This window comes from Grampus griseus (assembly GCF_964374135.1).
Source record: "Grampus griseus genome assembly, chromosome: 12".
In the NCBI taxonomy this organism is placed as follows: Eukaryota; Metazoa; Chordata; class Mammalia; order Artiodactyla; family Delphinidae; genus Grampus; species Grampus griseus.
The window spans coordinates 76687134-76706879 of NC_139006.1; the positions used below are offsets into that span (position 1 = coordinate 76687134).

The 19746-nt window shown below is 43.3% G+C and overlaps 1 protein-coding gene across 1 annotated transcript in view; it reads right to left on the reverse strand.

Moving 5' to 3' along the window:
- KDSR (3-ketodihydrosphingosine reductase) overlaps positions 1 to 5603 on the reverse strand; it is a 39259-nt gene extending 33656 nt beyond the window's left edge. Inside the window, exons 1-2 of the mRNA XM_082668200.1 lie at positions 5442 to 5603; positions 346 to 435 (exon numbers count right to left, since the gene is read on the reverse strand). Coding sequence (XP_082524326.1) covers positions 346 to 435; positions 5442 to 5549 — 198 coding nt within the window. The 5' untranslated portion in view covers positions 5550 to 5603. The remainder of the gene's footprint in view (positions 1 to 345; positions 436 to 5441) is intronic.
- Between the last annotated feature and the right edge of the window lie 14143 nt (positions 5604 to 19746).

Genomic DNA, 19746 nt, shown 5'->3' on the forward strand with positions numbered 1-19746 from the left:
GCCCCACGATGGCTGCTGTCGGCACCTCCGGGGAGGTGGCGGGCCCCGCGCTTCCTGTGGCCAGGTGTGTGCTTAACTAGGTTTTGGCCGCTCCTAGATCTGCAGTGTCCATGATGTTGCCTAAGAGTTGCTGGCACTGAAAAAATATCTGTGGAACTAACCTGACTTCAGCCAAGAAGTCTTTGTCCCAAATACAAGAAATAACCAGTGGTTCAGGAATCACACCTCCAACCACAGACATGAGCGATTTCCCCACAGGTGTGAACACTGTGACGGTCGCATAGCCTCTGTGACTAATGTAACGATGAATTAGTAGGTGAATAGTAATGAACCTAGAAGACTTACCTCATTTCGTGCAACCAGAGTTATAAAAGCTCCTTGTTTATAGCACTCGATAGCAATGCACTTTCCGATGCCACTGGAGCCTCCTGTAACCTAAAAAAGCAGAAATTAAGAAATCTCAGCACTTGAAATTTCCCTTCTGTGGGAAGTTTATTTAAAATAACTATGATGGGCTCTAAAACCCAACCTACAGGAACTAAATCTTCAGCTATTGTAGCATCTTCATCCCAGACCTAATGAATGGAGTTTAAGTGCAGACGTGGAAAGATTACACTGTCAGCCGGGCCTGCGTTGTTTCCAGTACTGAGCTATCAATTGCACACCTATGATATTTTTCTGAGTTCACTGTGGCTGGGGGGGGACGAGAGGGGGAAATGCCCTGTACATCTAGCTAATAAACAGTACATTAGTCTGATAATTCGAAAAGACACATGCACCCCTATGTTCACAGCAGCACTATTTACAATAGCCAAGACATGGAACAACCTAAACATCCATGAATGGATGAAGATGTGGTATGTATATACAATGGAATACTACTTGGCCATGAAAAAGAAAGAAAGAATGCCATTTGCAGCAACATGGAGGGACGCAGAGATTATCATACAGAGTGAAGTAAGCCAGACAGAGAAAGACAAACATCCTATGATATCGCTATACGTGGAATGTAAAATATGACACAAATGAACTTATCTATGAAACAGAAACACTCACAAACACAGAGAACAGACCTGTGGTTGCCAAGGGGGAGGGGGGTGGGGGAGGAATGGATTGGGAGTTTGGGATTAGCAGGTCAAACTAGTATATACAGAATGAATAAACAAGAAGGCCCTACTGTATGGCACAGGGAGCTATATTCAATATTCTGTGATAAACCGTAATGGAAAAAAATATGAAAAATTTTGCTGTACAGCAGAAATTAACATCGTAAGTCAACTATACTTCAATAAAATAAAAAGTAAAAATACAAAACACTAGTCTGCCTTTGAGTACAAACCCAAATGAACCATTTCTTTACTACACATCTCCTATGCATGACCAGCTCTACAGGAGATGAAAAGAAAAATCACTTGCATATACTTACGATATTTTAAATGACTGCTTATTATAAAGTAATACATGATCACATGGAAATACTGAAAAGTAAAGCTTTTCTTCTTGCACTAGTCTAACCCTCACCAAATATAGCTCAGCCATACTAGCTGTCTTTTGGTTCTATGCTCTCTCCAACCACAGGGCCTTTGCACATTCTATTTTCCCTTCCAGGAATGCTCTCCTCCCCTCTTTTCATCTAACTGGCATCGATTCACCCATTAAATCTCAGCTCTACCTCACTACCTCAGGAAAGCCTTCATGGACTCCCCTCTACCCCACCGCAACCCACTTTGCAGCATTGCATCCTCTTTTTTCTTTGCTTTACATCACTCCATAACCAAACAGCCATGCATTTACTTGTGTGATTATTTGATTCACAACCATCTCTTCCATTACCACCCCGTAAACTCCATAAAAATACCAACTCTATCTTGGCTCCCCACTGTATCCCTAGCGCTTAGTACAGTGCCTGGCATACAGGAAAGACTCAATATATATTTTATTTAATAATACGAATGTAACATTACCTTTCTAGTCATTTTCCCTACACACATCTTATAACATGGGCCAGGGGAGTGGGGGGCCTGGAGTTGTCAGGTGAGGGGAGAAAGCAAGTGTCAGAGAGGCATCTGTCCTTACACGCTTCTGCATCCTACTCTAAAAAACATTATTTTGTAATGTCTGAGGTTAAAAAACTAAAAGGCTTTACAATATTGCATTAAACAGCCGTATCAAAAAATATTTAACTATTTCCCTATTGTTAGACATTTAGATTATTTCGAATATTTTACTGTTAGATATAAATCATGCTGTAAAGAATATCTCTGACCAATCGATCTCATGATTTTAAAATCATCATGACATCCTCCTACACAATGCACCTATGTCCATGGGACGCCCCTACTTTCTCTTGAGCCTCAACTTCTCACTAATGAAGGGATTTCTTTGGGAAAATTAACCAATTATCTACCGGTTACTGTAAAAATATACCTGCTGCCCCAGCTAACAGTTGCCTCTGAGGACCTCCTTGCTATTGAAATATTTCATGGGTAGTTTTGGCTTATGAATTTTCACCAGATATTCCAATTCCATAGCAATTAGCAAGGTCCCTAAAAATGTCCTTAGCTGTTTCATGATGTTGTTCCTGCTGCCTAGAGGTCCCTCCACTCAACATCTCCCACACAGCTGCATTTCCAAATCCTACCTAACTCGCAGAGGCCAGTTCCAATGTCTCCTCCTCCAAGAATTTTTTCCGGACTCTGTCCCTCTGTCCTGTCCTTTGCCTGTCACTTTCTACTTCATGCAGTTACTTCTGTACCTGCCTTAGCTCCCTTACCAGACTCTAAGTTCCCTGACAACAAGCACCAAGTCCAAGTTATCTCCCTCATTCCTAGCACAGCACTTTGCATAAGCAGTTGCTAAATACTTGTCTACATTAATTTGCAAAATGGTGTACGATGCCATTTCCCTGAAAAAAAATACAAAAAAAACTTGTAAGTAAAATTTCACTATTTGTTATTCAGTGAATTGATAGAAGCTGAAGTGATGAGGTTATTGAGAAAATTTATATGCTCTAAAGGGCCATGTAGATATTCCGATTATTGCTGGCGTTTTTTCTAGACCGTAATAGGTAAGCAAGCTATGTAAAATTCCTGCACAGCCAAGGACAGGGGTAACCTTATAAGATTTGTCCATAAAAGCAAGAATAAGACTTCAACTTTTGGGTCAGGGTTCATGGGAAACTGACCTTCTAGGCCAAGTCAGCTAATTCATAAAAGGTATCTAAGAATATACATAAGTCCATCTAGACTATGTTACTCTTGATTGGTATAAGAAAACACAAGAGATTTTCCTAATGGCTGAGAAAAATGGTAAATATGTATTGAGTTGCCCGGCCACTGGTAAATTGAGATGTGAGACCCTAAAGATAACAGTTTGATTCCTTTCTTTGTCACTCCCTCTTACTGTTCATTGCAAATATTGTTTTAAATGTTACTATCTCTTTATTTGCACCATATACCTCTTACTGAGTGCAAGAGAAGGGGTGCTTTGCTGCAAGGACAACTGCTCCCACCCATCTCTCCAAAAGGGAGGACTTGATTTTCTAGTTCTCACCAAGTCAGTTAAACAGCTTTTAAAAAAAAAAAAAAAAAAAAAAAACAGCTGATTTAAATAAGTATATACTGTGTAAGACTTGCTGAATAGGTTTACCACTGTAATTAGAGAGATAACACTAGTTTATCAGAATTGCTCTAAAAACAAAACGAGTTATGACCTAAGCCTGCTCATGCTTCCCCATCAGCAAGACATTCTAAACATTGGCCCCTTTTCTAACACGACTGGGTCTAGTTGTAACAAATCTCAAGAAAAAAAATTACACTTTCACTCTTTTTATGACATTAAAAAAGAAGACAGATGGTGACATCATGTGTATTATTCATGTCATCCTCACATTATTTATAGTGGCATATTAAAACGGGATGGTGAAAATAAGAAATTCTTCGGGATCTACCCCAGGAGATGTGTTTATTATCTTATCTACAGCCTGCAGAAGCATGATGGGGCTGGTAGGACCAGAGTCAACATCAACTGAAAGTCCCTTATAAACACTGAATGAAGTTTTTCATTACTGCTCTGACTTTACATTTTTACAAGTTATGTTCTGCAAACACCACTTCTGAAAATTCCAACTTTTAAAGCCACGCTTTTGAGGCAGAAGTCTTCTTGCAGATGTGACACTTTCAGACTTTATCATGACTGTAAAATTTTGCTCTTCTCTCCCTCTGTAATGAATTTACACTCACCTCCTCCTCTATCTTCCACATCAGAAATAGCAGGATTTGGAAAAACACTAATAGTTTTATGAGAGAAATTAAAGAAAATATATGTTCCCATTCACAAACTCTGTCCCAATTTAAAGCACACTAAAAGCAATGACCATTCCATCCCATCCCAGTTCAGTGAAGAGGCTCGGATTTTAGCGGAGACACCCGTATGTCACCTCTGGCACCAGGAGGATTTGCACTGCCAGCTTAGTAACAAATTTTGCTTATTCATAACCTCCCGCCTCAATGTCCCCGGGGTTGTGAGAAAATCAAGTAAGAAAACGGACCAGAAAGCCACAGCAAAATGTGACGTGCTGGGCGCAGGTAAGAAGGCATTCCCTCTGTTTAAGAAAGGTGCCCCACCTACAGAAAAGGGATCCTTGAAGACATGAGCTTCTGGTAAGAAACAAACCAAATCCATCCACATCCCCTTCATTCCTAAAGCACTAACTAGCCAGGTCGTTCTGCTCATCCCTCTGACTCCAAGACGACGGCAGAGGATTGCACTGGGACAGCAGTCAGTCGACCCCAGGCTGAGCTCACAAGAGACAGGCAGTGTAGACTGTACAGAAGCGACTCAACACCGCTAGCCAGGACTGCCAGCCCACCGGGTTTAGAGCAATCCCGTCCCCCCGCCAGGTGAGTCACTTCCTGTATTCCTTTGGCAACTGTCACTCGCACAGGCCACCTTCCAGTTCCCAGCTGCCTCGGCGGGTCCTGGAGGCTGGGACCCGGTTCCCCGCTGCCCGCCTCCTTGCGACCCCGCCGGGACCGCGCGCCTTGCCCGGCGTAGCCACCGACCGCGGTGTCCTTGGCAAAGTTTCTCAGCCTCTCTGTTCTTCAGTTGACTCATCGGGAAACCCGAGGACAAAAATATCCAGATCCCAGGGATGCCCCGGGGATTAACGAGAGCCTCCCGAGCCCCTGCAGTGCGGGAACCCAGCTCGCTGGCGCTGCCCGCGCCGCCCCGCTCTCCGGCCCCAGGAGGAGCCAGAGGCAGCGGAGGGCGGGTCCCCGAGGCCCTCCGAACAGACAGTGCAGGGGCGGAGGGCGGCAAGTGACCCTCCATTTGGAGAAGGGGACGTCGGCGGCCCGCCCTGAGTCGCGGACCGGCGCGCCGGGGTTCGGGGCGACCGAGCGGGCCGGGAGGCGGCGGCGCAGCAACAGGAGGCCACTCACCACCACATGCGCCCCGGGCAGGGCGAGGGGCTTGGGGCTGATGAGCGGAGACACCATGTAGAGCAGCAGCACGAACGCCACGAGGAAGGCGGCCGCCAGCAGCAGCATCGCTCGGCCGAGGCCGGGGCCTGGGGCGGGCGGCGCAGGCACAGGCGCACAGGGCTCGGCTGCGCCGGCGATCACGCGCGGCCGCGCGCAGTGCGAGCCCGGTGTTTGGGTTCGCGGCGCGGGGCGGGGCGGCGGCCGGAGGGGAAGAGGCGGAGCCTGCGAAGGGCGCGACCGCGGGGGGTGGGGCTTCCAGTGGCTAGAGCGTCGCGGCGGCTACCGCCCGATTGAGCGGACGGTCCTTTGGGGGTCCCCGAGCTCCCAGCGTCGGGACGGGGTCCCGCACCGTCCGCCGGCGAGATGGGCTGCCTCGAGCGCGCAGCGGACGGGGCCCGGGTGGCGCCCCCCGGCGCGCCCTGGGTGACGCTCGCGGCTGGTGGCGAGGGTGCTGCTTAGGACCGCGGAGAGCGGGGGCCGGGCCTTCCCGAGCCGCGCTCCCGGGGCCGGGCCGCTCCGCGCCTTGGCTCCGGGTGCCGTCCGCCCGAGGCCGGAGGAGGCGGGTCGGAGCCTTCTAAGCCCCGGTTCCGGGATCTCGTCACCTCGTTAGTGTATGGAAGGCAGGGGATCGAGCTCTGAAATCCCGGGCTCCATTTCGTATTTTCTTGGCGTACTTAGAAAATGGTAACAGCCCACTTTCGCTTTGCAGAGGACCGGGAAAGCCTTAACATGGAGTTTTAAAAATCGCCCAGATCATTTAGTTTCGTTGAGCTCAGAGTTCATCTCCTTTACCAAGGCAGGGTTTAAAAAAGATAAAAAGCTTTTTGAGATCTAATTTGCACACCAGACGATTCGCCCGTTTAAAGTGCATAGGTAATGGGTTTTGGTATAGTCAGGGTTGTGCAACTGTCACCACTGTCAATTTTGGAACATTTAGTTACACCCCCAAAGGCGCACACAAATCCTTACCCGTTCAGTCACTCCCCAGTTCCTCCCCATCCTGGCCCGGCCCTAGCTAATCACTCACTAATCTGTCTCTGTAGATTTGCGTATCCTGCATATTTCATATAAATGGAATTATAGAATGTGTAGCCTTTTGTGTCTGGTTTCTTGCACTTAGCATAATGTTTTCAAGGTTCATCATGTGGTACAATGTATCAGTACTTCATGCTTTTTATGACCAAATTATATTCCATTCTGTGGACACACCACATTTCATTTATTCACTCATCAATTGGTGGACCTCTAAGTTGTTTCCACTTTTTTTTTTTTTTTTTTTTTTTTTTGCGGTGCGCGGGCCTCTCACTGTTGTGGCCTCTCCAGTTGCGGAGCACAGGCTCCGGACGCGCAGGCTCAGCGGCCATGGCTCACGGGCCCAGCCGCTCTGCGGCATGTGGGATCTTCCCGGACCGGGGCACGAATCCGTGTCCCCTGCATCGGCAGGCGGACTCTCAACCACTGCGCCACCAAGGAAGCCCTGTTTCCACTTTTTAGCTACTATGAATAATGCTGCTGTGAGCATAAACATTCATGTATAAGTTTTTCATTTCTCTTGAGTATATACCTAGGAGTGGAATTGCTGGATCTTCTAGTAACTGTTTAACCAGAACTGCCAGACTTTAACAAAGCAGCTGCACAATTTTACGGTCCCCACCAACCGTATATAAGGGTTCCAGTTTCTCCACATCCCTACCAACAGTTGCTATCATTTGTCTTTTTAATTATAGCCTCCCTACTGGGTGTAAAGTGACATTTCATTATGGTTTTGGTTTGCATAAGGCACGTATTTTTGTTTGCTTGCTTTTCCTTTTTGAAGTTATTTTTAGAAAAACAAACAAAGGAATTGATCTGAGTTTTCCTTCTTTCTTAACTTATTGCCCAGAATTAGCCAGATTGCAAGATTTGAGGGTACAGTCCCCAAGACTTCTGACATCAATTGCAAGTTTGGAGGAGGGTCTCCCAAGCCACCCTCAGGTTTGATAATTTGCTAGAAGGACTCAGAGAGCTCACTGAGATCTGTTTTACTCATGGTTATGGTTTACGAATGTCAGCCAAGGGACGAAGTGCACAGGGTAAAGTCTGGAGAGCTCCAGATGTGACCCTCCCAGCACTGGAGTGTGGCAGTATCCATGGAGTGTTGTCAACCAGGGCAGCTCCTCTGGCATTCAGAGTTTATACTGGGGCTTCATTATTAGGCATGATTGATTGATTGCCCATGTGGCTAAAGGCAGAGTCCAGGTCAGCTGATAATGCATGACAAGAGACTTCCACCTAAATCACATGACTGGTCTTTCTGGCATGACCACCTTAAAATCCAGTTTGGCCAGCCCTCATCTAAAAAGGACACCTCTATCAGGTCTGAGATAGAATACCTCCAAGAAGCCAACGGGAAAGGCCAGACCTTCTCCTGGGGCAAGGCCATCCATCCAAAGCTCTTCTACAACAAAACAAATATATGCCTCACATTTGAAGGAGGCAGTGTGGAGTAGGAGGTTCTTAATTCAATTTCCCAACAGATTTGACCATCAATATCAGTACTGCAATCTTGCTGCTAAGACGATGCCAGTGTTACATCATATCGAGGTGTGAGTAGTAAACAGAACCTGAAAAATAAGAGTCAAAAGATAGCAGCACATTTGCTAGAGTTTCACTCAGTCATCAACAACTGGTCAAGCTTAGCATATCATTCAATCAAAATGTCTCCCAAAGCAACGCCACTCAGGTTTGCAAGTTTCCATCCGACTCTATGCGTTTCCCAAAACAGGAGTGATCTTCACCCATTCAGACATCTTCTAACTGAGCTCTCTTCAGAGACTGTATCATCTCTTGCTCAAGGCATTTATGTAGCATTGGATTTTCCTTGTCACATCATCTGTTTATTCATTCCTTTCCCCTTGCCTACCAATTCTTCTATTTGTGATTTACTTTTACTCAAACTTTTCCCCATTGGAAAGGATATTATGTTCAGCCTAGCACTCTGCTGTTCCGGACTGCCGGCACGAACAGTAGTCCAGCAAAATCCTCCTCTCAGTCCACTCCTACCCATCATATAGGGCAGGGTGACACAGGCACACAGCGAGTAGGCTTTGCCAACCACTAGGCAATACAGCTGCATTCATGATCAATCCCAACTGTGTCAGGTAGAGTGAAGGCATAATCACTCATCAGTCTCTTAGGAATTCTGGTGTAAAGGTTTAAAAGTATAGTTAGAGTTTCTTGCTTGGGGATCATCCCTGATTCCAGCATCCACAGCTGGAGCCTTGGTGCTTGGGACCACTGCATCAGGCACAAAAATAAGAAAGTTGAGGCAATGTGGAGAAAAAAGAGAAAAGTGTAGTCGTACCACCATCTTGTTTCCACGGAAAGAACTGCAGAGGCATAGCAGCATTCTCCCCCACCCCTTCGCCTCTGGAACCCCCAGAAAAGTGGAGAAATCTACCTACTGGGGACCCTTTCTTGGTTTTCCTTATGGTAAGTGTCAGCACACACTCATGAAGGCATGTAAATCTGCCCCTCCGCCCCCATTTGAGACTGCAAACGTTTCAATTGCCTGTTCCAATTCTCTATTAGACCTTTACTCTGAGGATGGTGCGCAACCTGGTACATCCATCTGATGTGATAGCTCCTTGCCCATCGTTGGACACTATGGGCTTATTTTTACTTTTTTTTCCATTAAAAAATTTTTTTAATTTATTTTATTTTATTGGACACTATGGGTTTAGTATAAGGTGTGTTCTTTGATCTGAAGAAATGTAACTTGGAAGTCCAAATTCATGCAATATCTTCTGGTCCAGTCCTTTCATAGTATTTTGAGCATTTGCGTCTACCTCTGGGCATGCAAAGCTCAGTCCAGAGTATGTCTATCCCTGTCAAGACCCATCTGTAGCCTTCCAGGGCTACCAGCATCAGTCCAAACACCAGCTCTGTGTTGAGCCTTCCCCCCTGGGGATTCTGCCCCATAGCCATCTGCAGCCCCTGCCATTCTTGTTGGCAGATTAAAAAAAAAGTTCTTGGCATTTTGTGCCCCAGAGGGTACACGAGGACAATGTCTAGATTCAGCCCATCTTTGAGCTGCAGCCCCCCCATACCCACTCTTTTCAGGTACTCAGGTGACCACCTCAAGTGGGCACACCAGGATATCCACTTGCTGGTTCCAATCACCTTCTGATCCTAGAAGGAGGTTCTTCTAATGAACAGTGACATGCTCTACTTTAACATACCCCTTAAACTCCCATAGTGATTTCCCCAGGGCCGTGCCCCCTATAGGCGTCTCTTTAATGGGCCAGTTTTCTGTTGCCCTTCTACCCAGCCACATGGACAGGACGTTAGCCGCTGCCTATGAGTTGGTTTGAAAACCCAAATCTAGGGACTCACAGCAGGTAACTCAGCCCACCAAGCTGATGTTTTCATCTTTTCCAATCAGAGTTGTAGCCTTTCCAACGCGATGCTGTCTGCTCACCTCGAAACTGCCATCCATAAACAAAACAGCTCCTTTTTGGTCAATAGAGAGCTACTCAGACGGCACTGCCTAGGTAACTACAGGTTCAGCAATTCCTCAAGTGGTTCCAAAGTCGGTCCTAGGGCAAAAGAGTCTACCTGCTTGTGAACACATGTGCACCTCTCTGCATTTCCCTCGGCCGTGTGCCTGCAAAACCGGTTCCATTTTCTAATGGAACCCTTCTGGGCACTGTCTTCTCCATTAGAGTGCTTCTTTAACATCACCCAAGACAACATGTGTATTTCAGGTTTCAAGATTATTTTATGTACTTCAGTCATTGGGGCAGTTTCCATTAATGTCCAATAGCAAGCTAGTAATTGCCCCTTAAATGGCAATTCTCTGGTCTAAAAGCTCAGCAGCCATTGACAGGTGGTGCTCACAGCCTTTTGCCATAAGCCCCAGTCTGAGGAAAGATTCCAGGATTTCTTTCAAATGGTTTTATGGAGAAGATCTAGCAATATTTCCAGATGAGGAAATATATGCACCTCCAAAATTCAAATAAACCAACTAGACACCGGTCTTATAACATGTTTTGTCAACCAGGTATCCCATACTGGTTGTTTTTTTTTTTTTTTTGAGGGGGGTTTCCCCACGAGGCTTGTAGAATCTTAGTTCCCAGACCAGGGATCGAACCTGGGCTACCGGCAGTAGAAGCACTACTAAACACTGGACCGCCAGGGAATTCCTTCCCATACTGTTTACAATTAACAGCCTGTGTGGGCGCAGGCAATGTTATTGGTTCCCATTTAGCCTGGTCAATCAATATTGAAGGGCAGAATCACCTGCCTTCTGATTTACAGTGCGAGGTAGGGGAAGCTTTCCCCAAACAGACACAAAATCCATCCCCAGAGTACATTCACGTAAAGGAGACACAACCACTTCACAGAGAGTCTGCCCCAACATTCCAATTTTCATCCAACCTTTCACCTTAATTCTGTCAACCTCTGTAGCCCCAGCACCTCTCACCCGAACTGTAGAACTGTAGTCCGTGTTGGGACTTCACCAACAGGTTTTAGAACCACCTAAATGTCCATCAATGAGTGAATGGATAAAGAAAATGCGGTAAATGTATAAAATGGAATATTAGTCGGTCTTAAAAAATAAGGACATCCTGCCAGTTGTGATAACATGAATGAACCTGGAGGACATTACACCAAGTGATATATGAAAACACTTCACAGAAACTTTGCGACGCAGAAAGACCAATATTACATGGTCTCACGTATACATGGAATTTAAAAGAAAAAAAAAATCCAAACTCAAAGTAATAGAGAGCAAAATGGTGGTTACCAGAGTCTGGATGTGGGGGAAAGGGGAGATTAAAATTTTTTAAAAAAGAAAAAGAAAAGAGAGACAGTAGAATGCTGGTTTCCAGGGGCTGGGGGAGGAGGTCATGGAGAGTCACGGTTTCATGGGTACAGAGTTTCAGTTGTGCAAGATTAAAAGAATTCTGGAAATGAAGATGGTGATGGTTGCACAACAATATGAATATACTTCATACCACCAAACCGTTCACTTAAAAATGATTGGTAGTAAATTTCATGTTAGGTGTATTTTATCACCATAAAAAAATTTGGAAAAAGACAGTTCTCCCCAAACTGATATACTGTCTCAATGTACTTCCTATCAAAATCCCAGCAAGATTTGTTTTTGTAGCTATAGACAAGATTATTCTAAAATTTATATAAAAAGGCAAAGAAACTAGAATAGCTAAAGCATAAAAAAAAAAAAAAGTGGGAGGAATCAGTCTACCTGACTTCAAGACTTATTATTTAGCTACAGTAATAAAGACAGTGTGGTATTGACAGAGGGGGATATACAGAGGTCAATGGAAGCCACACTAATACACCCAACTGGTTTGTGACAAAGGTGCAAAAGCAGTTTGATGGAGGAAAGGTAGCCTTTTCAAGAAATAGTGCTGGCAGGGAGATCAGCTCGGTGTTTTGTGACCACCTAGAGAGGTGGGATAGGGAGGGTGGGAGGGAGACGCAAGAGGGAGGAGATATGGGGATATATGTATATGTATAGCCGATTCACTTTGTTATACAGCAGCAACTAACACAACAATGTAAAGCAATTATACTCCAATAAAGATGTTTAAAAAAAAAAAGGAATGGTGCTGGGAAAATTGGACATCCATCGACAAAGAAAGGAAACTCGACCTCAACTTTACACCTTCTGCAAAAATTAACTCAGGTGGTGTGATGGTTAGTTTTATGTGCTGGCTTGATTGGACCACCAGGTGCCCAGATGTTTGGTCAAAAGTTATTCTGGGAACTTCTGGGAGAGTGTATTTAATGAGACAAACATTTAAATCAGTAAACTGAGTAAAGCAGATGGCCCTCCCCAATGGGGGTGGGTCTCATCCAATCCGTTAAAGGCCTAGATAGAACCAAAAGGCTGACTCTCCCCCAAGGAAGAGATCATTATTCCTGTCTGATGACCTTTGAACTGGAACATTGCCTATTTTTCTTGCCTTTGGACTTGAGCTGAAACACTGGCTCTTCTTAGGTCTCCAGCTTGCCAACTCACCCTGCAGATCTTGGGATTTGCCAGCCTCCATAAGCACGGGAGCCAACTTCTTATATTTTATATACATGTACATGTATATACATATCTTCTATCTGTTCTGTTTCTCTGGAGAGCCCTAATACAGAAGGGATCATGAACTTAAATGTAGAACTATAGAAAAGAAACATTGGATTTAAAAGAATGAAGACTTTGGTCAATCAGGAAAAAAAAAAAATCAGGTCATTTGTTTAAAAAGGAAATCAGGCTAGTTTCAGATTTCTCCACAGTGACACTGAACATGAGAGAACACTGATACATCTATAAGATCCTCAAGGAAGGAATGTTTTCTATCCAGCTAATCTGTATTTCACCCGTTGAACATGTAATCATTAAGGAAATATTTTTCCCATGAGTGCTTCTTGAGAAAAGTATGAAGGCTATTATCTTAGTCTGTTTGGGCAGCTATAACAGAATACCATAGACTGGGTGGCTTATAAAAACAGAAATCTAGTTCTCACATTTCTAGAAGTTGGCAAGTCCAAGATCAAGGCACTGGCAGATTGAGTGCTTGATAAGAGCTCACTTCCTGGTTCACAGATGTGTCTTTTCACCGTGTCCTCACCTGGAGGAAGGGGGAAGGGCGCTCTCTAGGGTGTCTTCAGTGAGGGCCCTTATCCCGTTCATGAGGCCAAAATCACCTCTCAAAGACCCCACCTTCAAACACCATCATGTTGGGCCTTAGGATTTAACACATGAGTCTGGGAGACAAACATTCAGCTTATAGCAGGAACTTCAACTGGTCAAAAGATGACTGAGAAAAGTATAGTAAAAGGACTGTCTTTTGAGAATTTGGCAAATGAATACGTTTAACTGTAGAACGAAGACTAAAACAAATGTAGGGTCTAGGGTAAAGATGGTATATAAATGTTATACACCTTAAAAATGTAGAAATAATAAAAGAAACATGTTTTGGGAGGGGAAGGAGGAAACATGTGGAAGGTAGGGTGACTTTACTAATTGCCTCATTTATGCCTGACTTCCAAATATACTGGTTAAAATAGACAAATCAAGTAATAGAAGTATAAATATTTACCACTATAAATGTAAACATTAAGAAATATATTATTGACTCAAATCAGGTGAGTTGGGTAGGAAGAAGTATATAAATTTTATCGTTGCTTATGGTGAAGGATTAACAGATCCTATCAAAGGAAGCAGATATGGGGCTAAGTAAGGTCTAATTATAGAGGCAAACAACTATACTACAAACTATCCTAATGAGAGGTTATTTAAAGAGGCAGAGGGAAAATAACACTACCACTCTTTACAGATGAGGATTACGTTCTCTGCTGCCTTCCACAGCAAGTGCTGTTTCCGAGTCCCGAGAATTCCCGTTATGCAGGACCGACTGGCAACCATCAGGCAGTACTGCCCTTTTCACTCTTAGTTGAGAGCAGTGCTTCTCAAATTGTGTTGAATGTCCAGGTTCCTTTTTTATTTCCTTTCCGTTGCAAACCAGTTAGAAAAATGAAATGAAAACAAACCAAAACAAAGACATGCAAAATATAACCTTTAACGATTTACTATTAAAGTCAACAGACTTAAAAATACATTAAATAAATATTATCTGAACAAACATAGAGAAAAAGAATGACACAACTGTATAGGCTGTTCATAGAAAGTATGCATAGGGACTTCCCTGGGTTGAGAATCTGCCTGCCAATGCAGGGGACACGGGTTCGAGCCCTGGTCAAGGAAGACCCCACATGCCACGGATCAACAAAGCCCGTGCGCCACGACTGCTGAGCCTGGGCTCTAGAGCCCGTGAGCCACAACTACTGAAGCCCGTGTGCCTAGAGTCCATGCTCCGCAACAATGAGAAGTACATGCACCGCATGGAAGAGTAGCCCCTGCTCACTACAACTAGAGAAAGCCTGCGACCAGCAACGAAGACCCAACGCGGCCAAAAATAAATAAATAAAAATAAATAAATCTATTAAAATTATTTTAAAAAAGAAAGTGTGCATAAAAGGGGTTAATATAGAGAATTATTTTTGCAACAAACTATATTTTCCAAAGATGGCTGCCATGATATCTCCAATCCGTATGTTCTTTTATAATGTGACCTTGATGCTCATTCCACTGAGTGGTGGGGTCTATGTCCCCTTCCCTGGAACCTGCGTGGGCCTTTGCGACCGCCTTGACCAATGGACTGTGGCAGAGGTGACAATGCGGGCCTTATAATTATAGCTTTGAAAAGGCCATGTAGCTTCTCCCTGGTTTTCTTGGGACAGTAGCCCTTGCATTTGATCCATTGTCCTTGAGTAAACTCAAGCAGTCTGTAGATAGGTCCATGTAAACAAGAACTGAGGCCTCCGGCCAGTCCAGTTGACTCCCAGCCGGTAGCTGACGCCAACTTGACAGCCATGTGAATAAGCCATTTTCAAAGTGCATCCTCCGTCCCCCAGTGACAATGCATGGAGCCCTATCCGTATGGCAGATTCATGAGCAAAAGAAATGGTTGCCGTTGTTTTGAACCACTGAGTTGTGGAGTTATAACTGGTGACAGAAGTAACGTAACTGAAACACTATTACACTGGCAGCTTTCTATTAGTTTGCTTTGATAACAAAATTGAGTGAAATAGCAGTGACTCACATTACATGCCTATAATCACACTAGGTAGCATTTTTATCGTGAGAAATGAGCTTTCTTCTTTCTTGTTAACTTATCTAATGTATTATAGGTTGAGTTACCAACAATGCAGCTCATAAGGGATAATGTTTACCAAAGCTATTTGAAGGTTATGTTTTAATACATGCTGCATTAATAAGCTATACTAAAGGGCAAATGTTGTAGATTCCGTTTATACGAGATACTTAGAATAGGCAAATTCACAGAGAAAGAAAATAGAATAGTGGTTATTAGGGGCTGGAGGGAGGAGAGAATGGGGAGTTATTATTTAATGGGCAGAGAGTCTGGGTGGAAAGTTCTGGAAACAGTGTTGATGGTTCTGCAACATTGTGAATGCACTTAATGCCACTGAATTGTACACCTAAAAATACTAAAAAATGGTAAATTTTATGTTATGTATATTTTACCACAATAAAAAAAATGCTCACTTCATAAAACTTAGAAAATAAAGAAAAAATGTTTAATTAGTAATTCTACAACTCAGAGAGAGTTGTTCTTAGCTCTAGACTTTCCTCAGGACGCCTTCTTGGGATGACCTCACAATATGTGGCAGGGTTATTAAGATAATTTTTTTCTATTTTCTCTTCCCTTGTTGTTCGAAGATAGCGGGCTTTCTTTGTATTTTGTAAACAGGCAAAAACATAATCTCCTGTACAATATTTTCCTTTCTTCTGGCTCCCCCTACCAACAAATCCTAATCTCTCATGTCACTAAAGAGATTAAGTGAAATACCTTTGAGAGCAACGGGAGAAAAAGAAGATTTTGCAGGCTACCGGCAGGAACGGGGACAGATTTTTCACCTCACATCTGAGGGTTGGAGTGAAAGGCTCCCCCCAGTGGCCAAACTTCAAACAGGGCGTGGCACTAAGATTTTCAGCTTCAGCGAAGATTCTCTTCTGCGTCACTGGTGCGGAAGGGGATAGCAGAGGGACGTCTATGGACTTGAATAATAAAAATGTCAGCAACACTGTTGGACTGGGGATTTATCTCCTGTTCTGAGCAATGTGTAAGCCTTTTGGACTTTAGTACAAGCCTTGGAGGAAGAGGTCTAATAAAGACTAACAGTGATTTTCCTGACAGCACAGCAGATTTAGGTTTGATTTAATGATAATGTAGAAATATGATATTTTAGTCTACTGGAGTTTGTGAACGGAAATTTAGACTCGCCATTAGCGAGTTCCCATAATTTCAACATCCCCTAAAGTAACAGGAAAATTTGTCAACGTGTTTTCTCTACTTTGTAGCCAAACCTATAGCAGAAGGAATCTGTGAGAACTAATGTTCTGCCTCTTAGAGGAAAGGGTGTGTGTGTGTGTGTGTGTGTGTACTTTTATTTAGATTCTAGACATATCGTCTTGGAGATTAACGGCTGTTGAGAGCAGACAGCCGTACTGACTGGCCAGGGCTCTGCCCACAATATACCCTTTGTTAACCATTTTTATCATCGCCCTTCCCACTTTCATGTGGCTGCTACCAATTTCTTCCATTTTCAGTTTTAAAGTTTTTATTTCATAACCTAGGGTTCCTTTGATACTTTGTAATCACTTTTTAATATGGAATGTTTAAAGGCTTCTATAAAATTGTCAGTGGATTCTTAAAGGAATTATTTACGGCCTAAGACATCATACGTTGCAACATTAAAAGGCTTTCGTGTACTTAATTGCAACGTATGATGTCTTAGGCCATAAATAATTCTTTTAAGAATCCACTGACAATTTTATAGAAGTCTTTGGGAAAATAGGATATAAGTCTTAAGAGTTTTGGCAACTTTCCAAGATACAACTATTCCCATATCAAAAATACCTACATTCAAATGCTTTGTCATTTCAGCCAGAATGGTGATCACTTGTATACAATAAGCACAGTTCCATGACCTTGTTCATAGATAATTCGTGGGTCTGTGTTAAGTGCTTGGGAAATATCAAGATCAGTCAGTTATGGATTCTACCACTACATGTTTTTAAAGTTGGCTCTTAAATTTCATCTCCTCCAGAAATGATCTTTAATCCTTCAGTCCTAGTTATTTACTTAGTCACATTTGCTTTTTGTGGGGCTGTGAATGTATGTGCAATTTCAAAGTAAGTTGCAGACATCATGGGACTCTTGTCTCTCATCCCTGTATGTCCATAATTCAGGACGTATCACCTGGAAATAAGGGCCCCAGAAACACCCACAATAACCACAATACCATTATCACACCCAAGACAATAGCAATTCCGTATTATCTGATATCTAGTTTGTATTCATATTTCTTCAATTATATCCAAACTGTTTTTTTACAGCTGTTTTTTCCTCAAATCAGGATCCAAATGAAGGTTCTCATATTGCATTAAGTTATTGGGTTATGTGTCTTCAGTTTCTTTTAACCCAGGAAAAGTCCTTCGACCTTTTAATCGTATTTATTTTTTGTTTAACGACATTGACTTTTTGGAGAGACGAGGCCAGTTGTCTAGCAGATGTTCCACATTCTCTTTGGACTGATTGGTTCCTCATGATGTTATTTATTTCCCTCTCCCCTGAATTTTCTGTAACCAGCAGTTAGGTCTATGGTTTGACTGGATTCAGATTACATATTTTTGGTAGGAACACTTCCTAAGTGTATTTGGTATTGCATCCCACCAGGCAGTGCAGTCAGGTTGCCCACGCTCAATTTGATTTCTTGGGTAAGGTGGTGACAACCGTATATCTCCTGGTAAAGATCATGTTCCCCTCTGCAATGAGCAAGTACTCTGGGAGGGACACTTGGAAATGTTGGTAGATTGCCACCACCAACCCCTCCCATTCCTATTTGCAATTCCTCTACCCCCGACAAGAGGTAGAATCTATTTCTCATCCCTTGAAGCTGGATTGGCCCTGTAACTTCGTTTGACCAATATAATGTGATAGAAGAGGTATTTCTTTATTTCTGGACGTAGGCTTTAAGAGGCCTTGAAGCTCCTTCTGCCCTCTCGGGATTAAGCCACCAAGTAAAGGAACTCAGGGTGGACTCTGAATGATGAGGGACCGCATGAAGGGGAGAGGCCCAGCCAGCCCAGCTGGAGGCATCAGACGTGAGTGGAGCCATCTGGATCCCTGCGCCCTGGTCAAGCCGCCCCCGCCAAACACCACGTGCAGCAGAGGCAAGCCCTCTCCAGGGAGCTCTGCTAAACTGCAGTCATGAGAAATAAGACGGTGTTTTAAGGCACTGTGATTTTGAATGATTTGTCTCATAGGAAACAGATCTCATGTAACTATTCTTTCATTCAATAGTTTTAGCATCATCGATGATCCTTGCCTGGATCGACTATGTCATTGGGGTTGCCAGAGGCTAGTTTAAAATCTGTTATTCTCTCTACATTCATTAGTTGGCTTGTTTTATGGAGAGAGAGAGAGAGTGAGTGAGGAGGGGGAGAGGGGAGAACGCCAGCTTTCCCTCATTGACTAGGTATAAACTAACTGTACTGTGCCTTCTAAAAATGAGGGTAAATGCTTACTCTTTCCCATTAGTTATTAGTTTCAGAATAAAAAGTTGATGTAATATTTACCTCCAAGGATGATAAATCACGTTCTCTCCAATTCTTTTCCTCTGGTCTTCTTTAGCTGTCTCTCCTCCACAGTCACATGGCACCCTATGTATCGCTCTGTCACTGAACTCCAAGTGTTGCAGTGTATTCATCTGTCTATCCTAACTGGACTGGAAGTTTCATTTTTTTTCTTTTCTGGCTGCGCCATGTGGCATGTGGGATCTTAGTTCCCCGACCGGGGATCGAACCCAGGCCCCCTGAAGTGGAAGCGGGGAGTCCTAACCACTGGACTGCCAAGGAATTCCCTGGACTGTAAGTTTCTTGAGGGCAGGAACATTGGAGGCTCAGACTCAAATACACACAAAGTTCTCAGTGAAACTAGATTTCTGCCGTACTTTTACTTTCAGTTTTTTCTTCATGCATATATCTTGCATAGTTTAGATAATAATTTATAATTTTTTTATCCTGCAACTGTTTTTGTCTTGGTTATCTTGATTTATTGACCTTAGACATGATTCTGTTTCCTATTTGATAGATGAGCCCTTAGCTCACTTACATTAACCCTTCTCTTCTCCCTCCCAATTTTTGATAGTAAATATCACCATTTAGAATTCTTTTATTGGTTACATTTGAAACTTTTAATATTTTAAAACCACTATTTCTTCATCAATTTTTGAAACCTTGCATTACTACCCATTTTTTAAGATTAAGCTTATATAATGTCTGCATCCTTTTTTTAAAAAGGATTTAAGATATGGGGATGTATGTATAGCTGATTCACTTTGTTATAAAGCAGAAAGTAATACACCATTGTAAAGCAATTATACTCCAATAAAGATGTTAAAAAAAGGATTTAACTTTTTATTTTTAAAAAATATTTTATTTTATTTTATTATTATTTTCTTGGCCGCCCCGCGCAGCTTGTGGGATCTTAGCTCCCCACCACGGATTGAACCCGGGCCCTCAGCAGTGAAAGTGCGGAGTCCTAACCAGTGGATCACCAGGGAATTCCTGTCTATATCCTTTTTAACACACCTCTTTCAATACTCAACGATCTCA